Below are 15026 nucleotides of genomic sequence, written 5' to 3'. Positions count from 1 at the left end.
GGATATCAAGAGGCAAAAACTGGTCATAAAATTCACTGAGGAGACAGAATACTTTAAAAGGTTTACTTAATATTACTATTTTCAAGCAGACTAGCAATAGGAAATTTACCTAGAATGTGAGCTAATTTTACATATCTTGGTTGTATTGAGAGTTATAAACATAAAAGATTGGACATCCAGAGAAATCATGTAAAATAAGCCCTATAAATTTGCCTCTAACACATTTCTTTGCAACAACATGCAAAATTTGGTTCCATGTGCATTCTTAGGGCACCATTCAAATAGGTCAAGGTGGGGAATATCTAAAATATTCACAATTACTATTTCAGTGGTATAGATGAAACTCCTTCTCTTGCAATGTCCTAAGATTTCTTCTGATAGCTCCCAAGAATCAAACCATTACCAAACTCTCTCTTCCTTAGCTTTTCATTCAAAACTATTATTTCCCATGTCTTATTCGCTGAAGTCCCTGAAGTCTAAGACAGTTAATATAGCAAGCTAATACTTGTTCATTTTTGAGTAGATATCAATACACACATACACACATACACACACACACAATGATACAGAAGATAATAATTCTTTTAACAACGTATATACAATGGCTTGTGTTTAGATGTTCCCCCAACACCTCATGCTTTCCAGAGGAGAATGAATCTGGAATGTGTGATGCTGGAATTAAGGGGTATTATTACTAAACCACTATAAGTGAGTGAGGTTTGGTTTGGTACTGCCCTAATTGTGGTAGTCTGGATGGGATAAAAGGGGCAGAAAGACAGTTTCTGTTTGCACCATGAACTGTTTCTCCTCTGTGATGCCCCTCCTCCATGTGTCACTCTGTGTTGCAGCCAACTGATTGTGTACTGAAACTTCTATAAACTGTGAGCTAAATAAACCCTTTCCCCTTTAATTTGGGGGGCTAGATATTTTGTCTCAGCAATGAGACAAATGTAACTAACACAGTGCCTAAGAGTATATTTGTATATTTGAAAGAAGACTTATACAAGTAATTAGCAACTTAAAAGGTATAATTTTAGTAGTAAGAACAGGATAGGTAGTAGAAAAAAAGTATACTCGCAAGTAGGTAGAACTTCTCTCTCTCTCTCTATCTCTCTCTCTCCCTCCCTCCCTCCCTCTCTCCCCCTTTTTTTTTTCTGGTACCAGGGATTGAATTTAGGACCTTGTACTTGCCAGGCAGTCACAGTGCCACTGAGCTAAATCCCTGGCCCCTAGAACTTTTTTGATTGAATCTTTATCCTGTAAACTTTGCCTTTCAAAGCACAGTATTTTCACTCCTTTAAAGTATGATCCATGAATATGTGGCCTCATATTTCACCCATCTTCCTGACACATTTGTCCTGACTATTTATAGTGTGATTCCCTTAGTTTTTTCTTGAACAAATGTAAAAGTTGTAATTTTTGTATCAGAACGTGATGCCTCCACAGTAGAGTCAATGATTTCAACGAGTATAAAACTTTTGAGCAGAGGAATTCAAACTTAAGATTTCTGTATTTTCTATGCCAACAGAACTTAGAGCATCAAATGCATCCTTGATGAATGGGTGGTATTATTAATGATTAAACTCTTCAAAGGTGTTACATTAACACATTTTAAAACCAATGATTAGCAGTACTAATACTATTGTAACTTTATAATTCTACATAATTTAGGAGATTTTAAAAAATTATTGTTTATAGTTTTAGACACACAATATATAAAACGTATTTATGTGACAAAAAAAAGTGTGCCAGTGAAGTCTTCACTGATTTGTATGGTTTCATCTCCCGGTGAAGACTTGAACTGATTAGCAAGTAGTACCAAATGAACTGTAATGGAGGTGTTATGAATGTTAATAAATCAGTGAGGCCCAATGCAAAAAACAGCAGCATCTGGACATGCAGCTTGCAAAGTAATGAGATTGTGACTATGCGCTAGCACCAGGCTTTGATCACTTCATCTTGTTCAAGATTTCTGCTGGGGAAACAAAGGTGAGAGGGGCGGACCTCCTACTCAGAGCTTGCAGAAGAACAAAAAATGAAAAGGGATCAGAGATGGATCCCCTTCTTTGTTTTCCTCCTTATGAACACGCCCCTTTTCCAGAATTGATGGTTTCCTAGTTGAGGGCCCAGCAGAAAGCAGGGTGAGCAGGCTTCTACCATATGAAGTATTGTATCTGAACATGTCGAGAGTAATTGGCAATTCATTTTTCATTCTGAAAGCTGAAACAGGTGTGTGCTACCTTTAAAATCCTAATCATAAACCTTGCTGAATGCATCTCTCACGCAGGCAGCTTTGTTGAGATCTATGTCACTGGCAGGCTGGTGGACTTCTCAGTCTCCAAAGACGGATGTATCTCGCAAATAAATAAGCATTTGTGTAGACAGAAGCACAAGAGGATAAAATGAGGAGCAAATAGCACTGTGAAAAAAAGAAAAAAATCCCAACACAACAAAAGCAGCCCTTGGTCTTTCTTGTGCAAATATTGTAATTAGCAAATAACTGAATTCTTGCTTGTAAAATCCCTACAATGCATGTTTAACATACCAAAAATGGAGGTTTTTATCCTTAAAAAGTAGTATAAAGCCAGATACATCACTGAACAGTATTTCTTGCCAGCCTCATCCAGAAACACTAGCTGAGGTGACTTGTGAAACAGAGCCAAGAGCAAGAACTCTCCTTAATGAGCACATTTATCAATTTTCAAGGGACACAGTTGATTACCAGCATTTAGACATACACACTCACAAAAGGAACAAGGTAATTTAACTGTTGGCCACTGAATTAGAATGCACATAAAGTAACTTAAGGCAGCCATGTGAGCAAATTGGGGATGGCTGGGCATGCTTGGCAACACTTTAACATGTGAACATGTGTGCTTTCATTTCAACATGTAAGGAAGGGCCAAAATTCAAGCTTGTACAAGTTTTCAAGCATCCTGCCAGGACTCAATAAATAGTATGAACAAACTGCTGCCTAAGAATGTTATATAAAAATGCATGAATGTTACTCACTGTACAAATGTTTCACTTACAAAAGGCAAATGTAATTTAGAAAGGGAAAAAGACTAATTCTTAAGAAAACTGACGAAAGCAGGATGTATTCCTCCCCATTTCTATAGTAATGAAACACACTAAGCACAGCCCTAACTTTGAGATGAGGGCTTCAAATTCTAATGAAAAACATGATTATTAGTAGGATTATTAAACATAAGTTTCTTAGGACTATGATAAAACTGAAGAAACATTTTATTGAGGGCAAAATGCACTTAGAAACTGGGAATTCCAAATATTCTTAGTATTTTCCCAATTAAAATTAACAATTAATTCAGGGTACTTAAGGCATAATTAAAACACAACAGAATACACAGATCTTCAGTGTTTATAGTGTATTAAAATCATATACCTGTTTAAGTGTCACTTGAACACTAGAGACTATTATTCAGTGGCACAGAAGGTTCACTCGGGTCCTTTCCAATCAAGTCCCCCTCCATCCTTGCCATATTTCTATCAATATAATTCTACTTCATACGAATGGAATCACAGTGACTGTTTTTGTCTGGCTTCTTTTTCCTAACATAGTATTTCCAAGATTCATCTGTGTCACATGTATCGATGGCTCCCTCCCTCCCTCCCTCTCCCACTGCTGAACAGTGTTCTACTGTATGAATATACCACAATTTGTTTATTCATTCTCTCACTGATGACCATCTGGACCATTTCTAAGTTTTAGTTACCATGAATAAAACTGGTATGAACGTACCTGTCCACATCTTTTTGTGTATGTACATTTTTATTTCTCTTGGGTAAATGGCTAGGTCTGAAATTGCTGAGTCATACAGAAAATGTATGCTTAAATCAATTTTTTAAAAATTCACAAAACTGCCCAAAGTTTTCCCAAGTGTTTTTGCCATTTTAATACTCCCACCAGCAAAGAATGAGAACTGTGGTTTCTCCACATCTTTTCGGACAACTGCAATTGTCAATCATTTTTATTTTCTTCATTCAAATGATTTTCATTTGCATTTCCCATTCAACTAATGATGCAATATTGCTTTTCATGTGCTAGTTGGCCATTCTTATATCTTTCTTTGAACTAAGTCTTTTGCCTATTTTTATAAATTCTCTATATGGTGTCTTAAGCTATGCAGAGCTTTTATATTTTTATATAATTCATCAATTTTTATATTTTATTTTCTTGCTTCCTAAGAAAAATCAGAAGAGCCACAAATAGGAATCCTTAATGAAACCATGAGGGATAGTTTGGTAATTATACACTGAAATGAGCAAGGTCAATACTGGTTTAGATACAAATATCCTGAAAGTTAGATATTCAATAGTATATGGTTTATTCACACACAATGAATGCTCAACTATATACATCCATAAGTTCATTATGTGGTTGAAAACAGGAAAGAACTGACAGCATTTGGGATGAGCTTACCAAACTGTGAGGTGATAAAAAATAAGTAGTGGTCATAGCATGGCGGAAACTGTAACATCCCAGATTATCCTGAAAGCTATCCTTTTTGTGGGAAATTTCTCTGATACAATTTTTAATCAAGCTCCAACTTTAAGATGGTTAACTTTGTAAATTTGACACAAGGACAAAATATAAAAATCTACCTTCTAGAACTCTTGGACATTTTATACTGTGGCAGGTCAGTCAGACAATAATTAACTTTAATTGGCTCTCCTGCAAGCTTCACTGCTTCCTACCTATAGCTAAGTGGCACTCAAAAAGCCAAATAATGTTTCCTTATCTTTGAAAGCATCAAAGGAAAATCAAAGAAACCGAACCGTTAAAAGGTAAATGAACCCCAGTTGGAATGAGCAAGAAGAAAAACTCAGTAGCTCCAGTTAGAAACAATTTTGGAAGACTATGAACCATGTGTTAATTACTCAAATAAGCAACAATCAATAAACAAATACCAAAATACCACATACACTAGAACTCTCAAGCATTCTCACTTGATATATTATGATACAAGGAAAGAAACAAGCTATCATTCTGGCAGTATCTTCAATTATCTAACTAACAGGGTACAATTAATATTTCGTATAACATGCAGGTCATATTAGATTCTTAATGGATTATATTAAGGAAGAAAGTTCAATGCTAATGTTCCTGTAGGGGAAAATAGTACATCTGTTATCCCATAAAAAAGGGATCATGAATTTGGGAGCTTAGGGCCATGAACTGAAAGTAACAGACAGGTTTTGATCATTTACATGTTACACACAAAAAGACTACATTAAACGAGACACAGTGCCATCACCAAAAAACCCCAACTGCACAGTGGGGAAGAGAAGGGAATTCTAAATCACACATCTGTGGTAGGATGAGGCTAATCTCACTGTAGCTTCATGGCTTATTTTATCACTTAAGATTTCTTCACACACTATACTGAAGGAAAAAATAAACTTCCACAGCGATCCACTTGGCCCTGTGACCAAATGCAGGAGTTTATGAGGTGGTGGAGTTGTATCTGTACTGTTGTTTTTGCAGGAATAGATAATACTGCCTGTCTCTTGTTTATGGCCTTGCTCCTCCCCTGAATAGTCCTTTACTCCAATGAGCTTTTCCATCCTGCCCTGTTCAAGATACCACGGAGTTAAGTGGAATGTTGTGGGAACAGTCAGGAAGTACAGAAATATATGGACTGAAATCTAACTCTCAGTGTTTCTCTGCATTTACTTCTACTTCCTTAGAAAGCACTATATAGAATAAGAACAGAAATCCAATACAAGTAATAAAAAAAGTATACACCTGGACAGATCTGATTAAAAGTATAAACCCAGTTCCAATCTGGGGGGAAACAAAACAAACAAACAAACTTAATTATCTAGAGTTTCTTTACAAATGTAACCAATTGTAAATGATTATCATAAGAAATACTGTCAATTATTAGTATATTCTGAAACAGATCTTACTTTTCTTACAGGTAATTTGATATGAGAAGGAAAATCAATCATCCAATTAACTAATCAACCAAAAAACCACCATCCAGATTCACAGATTGAAAGCTAGGTCTTTTCTACATACCGCTGAGAAATACAGAAGAAATCACAACATCATCTAAAACATACTAAAATGTAACTAGGTCTTCAAGTTGACTAAAACAACTTAAAACCTTTATTTTTCTTTACATGAGAATTATTGACAACTTTCTTTTCATAACTTTTAAATCTTCTCAGCTTGCATTCTCTAAAGAGGGTGACAGTTACAATTTAAATTTTATCGATAGAAGGTATAATATAGTAAGTCAAAGACATAATAAATAAACTGCCTGAAATTGGGGGTTCTAAATAATCAAGTCTAGGTTAGGTTTCAGTTTAATTGTGTATTTGTCATTAGCTTCACATACAAAGTATATTCTTAAGCACAAACACTGTTCTTCAATTTCAAAATTAAAATCCTCCACACTACAGAGGACACATGAAATACTATAAAGCTGATGTAGGTGTGTCAGGTTTAAAAAACAAAAACCAATGAATAACCTGCAACTTCTAAAAATGCAATTGTAATCAAGATCTTATGCACAAAGGGTACAGGTATATTTATTTTATCTAGAATTTTGCCTCTTCAATTATTCTCTTACTGAATAATCAAGATGTTACTTGGCTCCAAAAGACCATAGGGAATAAAATGTCACCACTGCAGCTGCTATATTTCCTGCTCACAGCCCTTCAAATTAAAAAAGGGGGAAGAAAGGCCCAAAACAAATGCAGAATTTAATTAGTAAAAGCCCAAATCTTTGCCTGAAGCCCTGTTCTTCCCATAAAATCACATTCTTTTCTTCTTGTGTAAACTTTTCATTATGAAGGAGACATCTTTATAATACAATAACTCTAGTTATAATGTAACTGCTGGTAACCTAACACCTGCACTAGAAAAGGCAGCATGTTCAAGTAATGTTTAAATACAATTTGTGTTCAGCACAAATCAAGTCAACTCGGTCATTTAAAATTTGATCAAGGTGAATTAGTGTCTTACTGAGGTAAACCATTTGATCACTTCAAAATTGATCAATGAGAATCAGAGATAAAACATTCATCATGTACATTTGGTATATCAGATCCATTCACGCAACACTAAAATAGGTTATAAGTAGACATCAATAAGTGTTAGAGATGATGTGCAGATACAAATACATGCACAACAGTATATAATGTTAATCCTTTTGATAAGGCAAGTTATTCTATAAGGCAGCTGGAGTCACTGAAAAATTGCAAGACTCAACTTCAGAGAAACTAGAAAACATAGCACAGTGAAACTGTCTAGCTCAAACTTTTGAAAGAACTTTTAATTAAAAGTTTAGGTAAAAAGCTAACATAAATTTACCTGATTACACTTCTAGAAGAGATTTAAGACTATTAATCAGAGTAAACTTTGTACTTGTGGTACAATTAGTTCTATTAATCTAATATTTCCAAATTGAAGTCACATTGACATTTGGGCGCACTGGCTTGTGCATCTAACAGAATTATAAATTTGCCAGTCAAAATCTTATTTAATTATTTTACAGACAATTAAGCAGGATCTTTAAGCACTACTGCTTACAACTGTCCATGATCTATGCTGTAATTATAGTGAACAGGAGAAACACCTGCACACAGCCCTGGTACACGTCGTCCTCAGCTTCACAAACTTGCTCACAGTACAGCTATTAAAACCTTACACCCCTCCAAGGCATTAAACAAGGCTACCAACTGAAACCTGGAAAAAAAGGATATTTTAAAGTTAAAAAAAAAAAAACCTTTGAATACACAGCAATACTTACAGAATGTATTTTATTGGCACAAGTTTTACACAGCATTCCCCAGATACTCTCAAACCACCTAAATGATTCCTACAGGGTAGTTATCTTCTAATACTTTATAAACATGACCCAAGCTTCTTCCCATGAGCCTAAGTAAGTCAGGTTTCAACAACTTCATTTAAGGGCAAAAGTGAAAACTCCTCCGAGAATTTGACACACAAAGGACTCCAGCCTGTATTCACGTACAATTTCATAAAATCATACCTTTTAAAAGTGTTTCATCTTTTAACAAAACTGAAGCCAAGTTGGGATCTCCACCAAAACCACTCCCAAAATATTTTCAGGGAGCTACATGACTTTCCAAACATTTTTATTTTTTAAATGGAAAGTAGAAATTGGTCACTTCACTACCTAAAGGCCAGCACAGGAACAAAATATCTTTAAAACACTTTTCTTATGCTTCATATTAAATTGTCCTTACAATGTTTATGTTAAAAATTTGTTGGTATACTTTAAAAATACTTCATGTGTGCATCAACATTTTTGTAACATTTTCTTTCCATAGATGTGGTATTATCACTTCCAATCCACCTAGAAAGATCTGAGGCTGATGTTCATGGGAAACAGCATCCCTGAAGTACTCTGACTACCTTGCTGCTTGCCACACACCTTGTGCACACCGTACCATCACAAGTGCTTCATGTGCTTGCAATCCTGGTAAGACTATGTGCTCCCCGGGAGTCAACATTCTGCCTAATGTTCTATTTGGGATTTTAAGAAACAAATACAAGAATTTCTCCCATGGCACAGTTTCATAACTTGAATTAAATTTATCAAATCTAACATACATTGAACATTTACCTTGTGATAACCTTTTCACATATGTAACCTTTTCTCTTTTTTGGCAGTGCTAGGGATCGGATTCAGAGCTTCATGTATGCTAAGCATGTGCTGTACCGATGAGTGACACTTCCAGCCCCATGTAAATTATTTAATATAATATTTTAATTAATTACGTACAAGGTGGACTATAAGGATTAATGCAGAACAATTTTTTTTCAGATGAACTGTAATACAGTATCAACATTATGTAATTAAGAACCAGCACCATAATTTGCTCTATTAGTAGATAATAAGGGGTGACAGATGTGATATGAAGTGCTTATAATGATTATTTTACTAGGATTGGAAAAAAAGAGGCATTTCTTTTGAGTAATAGCTAGATGTAAAAAAAATGGTGAATATATTAAGTGATTTACACTTCATGGTTGAAATTTTAAAGCTGTTATGGGAACAGACTTCTGTAGGAAGGGCCTGGGATTTAGCCCAGTGGTGCTGCTGGCCTGCCTCACAAGTGCAAGGTCCTGAGTTCGATCTCCAGTACCAAAATAAATAAATAAAGTTCTGCAGGAAAGTAAACAGCATAAAGTCACTGACTTCAAGTCCTTTAATTCTTGGTTAGATAGTTATAGATAATATTTTAAATAATATTACAGATGCAATTGTAAAATTTCAGCTTTTAAAAAAGATATTCATTTTAAAAGTTTGTCTTCCTTTTTTGTTCTTCTGTGGTAAACTCTAAATGCTAGGTTGGTAAGACCCTGCCTGTCTACTTCATAAAAGAATAGTCAGAATGCAACAGGAAGCACATCTCATAGGAGCTTCAATGATGAATGACGTAGATAAAGTAGGGGGAAAAAAATCCTTTAATTCTAAAATGTTTAAATGGTCTACTGTCAGAACTGTAAACTAAGGGACTGAGGTATGAGTTACTATTTTAAGAATCCTTAAAATAATTCCATTAGCTCTTCTGGTAGGCTGTGCTGATGCTACTGGTGTTAGTCATGTGCAGTGTCAAATGTTCTTGGCCATTTTTTTTCTTTATAGGGCTTTTGTGTGACCTTCTATCAGGTATATAATATTGCTCTTGAAATTACAGTTTTAAAAGCTTCCATCTTCTGTAGCCAATATGCATCCAAATGAACCCCAGTGCAGATAAAATTAACTAAATCCTCTTCAAAGTCCTTCAGTTTGTTGCCTAAAAGGGATGGCTGAGTACAGGTTCAAGATGGTCAGTGACCTTCAAGGTGCAAGTGCAAATCTGCTTGTCAGACAAGATATTATGAAAATAACTGGGCCAGGCAATACAGCTTTGTCATGCAATAGAAAAAATATAGCATATTGCTTTATATAATCACCTGTGCTGGTCAAATTTCTAAGCAGAAATACATCTACCAAATAATCTCTGCTTTCAAAGGTGGTAAGAACCCCTTGTGGCCAACATGCCATCACTTTCTAGATATGAAGCTAAAAGACTCATTGAAAATGAAAATATGTTCTAAGAAGTTTAGTAGGCAGCAACTAGGGGGAAAAAGGATATATAGGTATAAAGTAGCTGCCCTCTAAAATACTAGGTTTTGGTCTCCCCCCTTCTCCCTTGCCCCCTTTTCCTTGTGGTGCTGAAGGTAGAACCTGGGACCTTGTACACGCTAGGCAAGCCACTCTATCAGCGACCTATATCTCCAGCCCAACATGCTAATTCTTAGCATTCCTTCATGGTGTGTGTGTGTGTGAAACCAGCGGTTTTGTTTGTATTGTAGTCAATGTCTAAGGGCACAGTCTCTGGGAGTATCCTCGCTTTTGACAGAAAAATCAAGTGTAGGAGGATTCACATACCACTCTAAGGTTCAATACAATGCTACAATGTCTGACAAGATGCACTGAGAGCTATTAACTCAGTTGTCTTCAAAGAGGGAAATGACATAAAATCAGGCAAAAGAAAAAATGTACAGTCTGGGAGAGTTTTAACTGCAGAGGCTCCTTTTGTCCCCAGGACCCATTACCCTCCTGGTATCGATGTGTGATAATACACACAGAGTATTACCAACTAGGGGCAATTACCAGTGCTTTAGAGTGGGGTTCTATTGAAGCCACATTATACAGTTCAATTGATTGATTGCCCGTGAGTCAATTAGTCCCCAGCACTCCTGCCCTATGCCCCACTGATAGACACCACACTGGCTAAGGGGCTTACCAGGAGTAACAATTTCTATCATCAAAGAAATTTTAAGGGCTTAGAAGGTTACCTTGCAGTGGCCTCGTACAAAGCCCAGACTCTTCTTTGGTAAGGCCAAATCCTTACTATACACTTTGGCCATATGAAAATAGAATCACATAGAGAGAGAATGACGCTGCTGAGATTGTGTATGAGACAAAGCCTAACCTACAGATCCATGTTGTCTTCAGAAAGTTAAATCAACTTTTTTTTTTTTGTGCTTCACAGTCTATTGTTCTCCATTGACATAACACTGCAACTTCACAAGGCTAACAGGGAGATTTTTCTCATATAACACTAGACTTCTTTATCTATAAAGTTCAGCTTCCATCAATTTTTCAATCTCCTATACTCACAGTTTTGGTTCTTTTGACCCTTCTATCCAAACACTATGAGTTGAATGGTGCCCTCCCATCATGCCCATTTATGTACTGATGCCCAGTATTTCAAAATATGACTGGATTTGGAGAGTCTTTTTAAAAGGTAATTAAGTTAAAATGAGATCATTAAGGTGGGCTGTAACCCAATATGAGACTGATATCATTTTATTACTGTTTAAGATTAGGACACAGGAAAACACAAAGGGAAGGCACACAGGGTGAAGACAGCCATCTACAGGCCACGGAGAGGGGCCTCACAAGAACCCAACCCTGCCAACAACGGGATCTCAGACTTCTAGCCTCCAGAACTATAAAAAAAATAAATTTGTTATTTAGGTCACCCAGTTTGTGGTACAATGAAGCCCTGCCAAACAAGTACATTAATCAATCGTTAATCGTTCAATGAGTATTTTACTTTGATCCATCAATTATAGAACATTTTTTCTTTTGCACTTGAGGGGACCTCCCATCTTGTACTTCTGGTTGTTTCTCATGTTTCCAACCAAATCTCACATCTACTTTCAGATTACTTTTGCTACAGGAACACAGATATTAGAGTGCTCAGCTAGTCAAACACTGTCTAATAACATCCTGTTACCTGATGATCAACTTCCCAGTCTACCACCTAATTACCCTACTGACCTCTCCTACTTTATTCTGCAATAATCTCCCAGAGTCACACCACTGATCTTCACTAAAGTTATCGTCTAACTAGAGAGTTTGATTTTTCTCCTAAATATCTTTTCCTTCAACTTATTCAATATCTTTTTAAGCCTCAATCAAAATCACTGTCTTTATAAAAACTCCATAGATCCCTGTAGTTTAAAGTGATCTCTGATTTATCTTAAATTATACTTATTTTCATAGTTAGCATCTTATAATGAAGATATAGTACTAAGTCAAAAATTCTCATAGTACAAAAGTTTTATAGGGAAAAATACACACCTTGAAATACATATAAATTGAGGGTACATTTTAATATCCTATGTACCATCAATTCTTTAAATTCTTAAGACCTCATGTTAACTTTAAAGAGGGAGATCTGTGACCCACTCTTACAGCATCTCTCTCTACTTCAAGTGATACTTTAAGAAAACCTGATGATTTTCATTTATTTAAACAAAATTCAATCCACCTTTTTAAAAAATCTTATTTTAATCAACATTAAACTAATACTAATAGCCACTACAACACAAATTGCACTGTAGTAGAAACTAATAACTCTACCTTAGGGTTTAATAATTTTATCAAATGCTTATAAATATACAAGGAAAGAGGTCAGAGCCTAATGCAACCTTTCAAATAAACCTGTCACAACACCTTGTTTTTTTTTTGTTTTTGTTTTTTTTTTGCTGCACTAATTTGAACTTGTGGTACTAAGAGGGATTATACAATGAAATCATTTATATTTGGGAAAATTCTGAATGGTGTCTTCTTACCTAATATGAGAACATACAAGGCTGTGAGTCATGGACACTTTCTTTGAACCATCAATTATAGAACATTCATTTAAATATCCCAAGGATTACTAGAGGTAGCAATTTAACATCATTTTCATAATCAAGAGCAAGGTAAAGTCTATGATTTAAATGCTTTCAAGGTACACGTGAAGAAATAAAAATAGTTTAAACACAAGTAAGGTAGATATCCAAATTTGGACAAGCCCATCATTTCATTATACGAAAGTGAATAGTTTCCATTAATAGAGGTAGCAATTTAACATCATCTTCATAATCAAGAGCACTCTACCTTATATATTATTCCAAAAGAAAAATCTATTACTATTGCTTTCAATTTTCCCTTAGTTCAAAAAACAGAGTTGCAGTGTGCTTTCAACAAATGCCCCTTTGTTTTATCTGAGTTCTGGAACAGCAAATAACGTGGTCCTATCTCAGCCACTCTAAAATACTTCCAAGTATTCCAGGGTGCTATGTAGCAATCATCTGTTCAGAAAGCAACAAAACTGGGTTTTCTTTTGGGTAAGGATAGTCTGATTATAACAGTATTAAAAACTTACTTGAACTTTGCTTCTACTTCTTCAGCAGCTTTCTGATACTGCTCAGTAGTAACTTTGTAGAACTCTGAACTCTGTGGATAAAGATTGATAAAGTGTTCACTACCCAAGAAGATAAAAGGTATGGAAAAATTGCAATTTCAAAATATATATTTTCAGTCACACACAGTAGGAATTTTTCGTGACAAAGTAACATGAAAAACATGCAAGATTATTCATTTAAGTAACAGCACCACTGCAGATACATAAATCATAATTATAAACTTTCATAGTTATAATTCATCATTTGGTCCTTTTGAGAAAACTACAAACTTTTTACTTAGAGCTACTATCTGTAATCTACCACTGGGATGCTTGAGATCAATGAAATTCACATGAATTGACATTTGCCAAGTACATCAGAGTTCCAACAATGATATTAAAGGCTTATTTCTATTACATAATATTTTAATTCTCAAACTCCTGTATGGAATAGAACTTGTTCTATCACCTCCACAAGACCAAAAGAGCATCAAAACTTATAATAAATTAATCAGTAAGAACAAAGTAGCAAACGTTCATAATTTTAGTACAAAAAATGTTTGTACCAGTACATGAACAACCAAGTAACATAAACCAAGTTGGAATGGCAAAATTATATATTTTTTAGGGAAGCAAAATTAAAATTTATTTATTCAAACTCACTACCTTGAAGCCAGTCTTATTATATCGATGACCTATATGAAAAAAGCTTTCAGACTCAATGAAATATCCTGCAAAACACATGGCAGTACAAAAGACCACTATACAATACACCGTTCTTTTGGGTGCCTTTATTCCCTAATCACTCAGGTTTTACATACATGACTTGGGGTAGTTTATTTTTTAATAAATCACTATTGGTTGATGAGAAAATGAAAATGAAATTCTCTTCAAATCTCCCACCCCTTTGTATTTAACAATCTGAGTTGCCCAAATGACAGTCACATCCAGGTTTCTAGAATGTAGATAAAATCAATAGGTATGTGATTAGACAGCAGAGTCAGGGTGGCTGGAGCCATGGACAGGTCACCATTTGAGATGATGAATGGCTTTCTATCAACCTGTAGTCCCCTACGATGCTAACATTTACTATAATCTTATTTGGGCTACGATTTATCTTTCTTGCACCTGATCAATAAAGATGAACAGAACAGTTGTAAGGATCGATTGTAATTTTTTATCATTTTCAAGCACAAAGGTGCATTTCTGACATAAAGACAATATTCTAAGTGCACTGCTTCTGCATTTTTAAGAATTGCAATTTGAGTGATCAACTGCCCTAGTCTATATGCTGAGAGCTTTTAATTCATCTGTAAATCTAAAGCTATCAAAAAGCCATTTGTCTTCTCAGATAGTTTTACTTTCAGTTATGTCACACCTCCCTAACTGCTTTACTTACAAGATTTTCTTCCTTTCTAAATACACACCAACCATGACATGTGCTTCCATGTTTAGCCAAGCTTTTCTTTGAACTTCTCTCACAAAGAGGGAAGCAAAAGAGGCAATTAATAATCTAACACTAACAATGATGAGAATCTCCCAAATTATTATTATTTACTCCTAAGTGGACAACATGTTACTGAATTACTTATTAAAATGCTGGCAAAGCAAAAACACCTTGCTTAATACTTTCACTTATTTTAACCAATGAAAGTGTAACATCTGGACAGAACTGAGCTGAAAGATCTGCTTTCTGGTTCTGCTCTGTAACCCTAAGTAAGTATTTCAAACTCCCCTAGAATCATTTCCAGTGTTCTTAACCTCGTCCTGCTAATCTCTACCAAGCTGTGGCAGAA

The 15026-nt window shown here is 35.2% G+C and overlaps 1 protein-coding gene and 1 long non-coding RNA gene across 3 annotated transcripts in view; one reads left to right on the top strand and one right to left on the bottom strand.

Moving 5' to 3' along the window:
* The window catches only part of Chchd3 (coiled-coil-helix-coiled-coil-helix domain containing 3), a 286903-nt gene that overhangs the window by 37569 nt on the left and 234308 nt on the right, over positions 1-15026 (bottom strand). For both annotated transcript variants that reach the window (XM_010611731.1, XM_010611732.1), the window contains one exon: positions 13213-13283. In XM_010611731.1, coding sequence (XP_010610033.1) covers positions 13213-13283 — 71 coding nt within the window. The remainder of the gene's footprint in view (positions 1-13212; positions 13284-15026) is intronic.
* Positions 8342-11488, top strand: LOC104853656. Its single transcript, XR_777840.1, has 3 exons — positions 8342-8477; positions 8669-8742; positions 11376-11488. It is a non-coding gene; the product is annotated as an uncharacterized LOC104853656 (long non-coding RNA).

Source organism: Fukomys damarensis, unplaced genomic scaffold, assembly GCF_012274545.1.
Source record: "Fukomys damarensis isolate Sample0158 unplaced genomic scaffold, DMR_v1.0_HiC HiC_scaffold_4, whole genome shotgun sequence".
Lineage (NCBI taxonomy): Eukaryota > Metazoa > Chordata > Mammalia > Rodentia > Bathyergidae > Fukomys > Fukomys damarensis.
The sequence above is the reverse complement of the archived record's forward strand: the minus strand, read 5'-3'. Positions and strand labels throughout refer to the sequence as shown.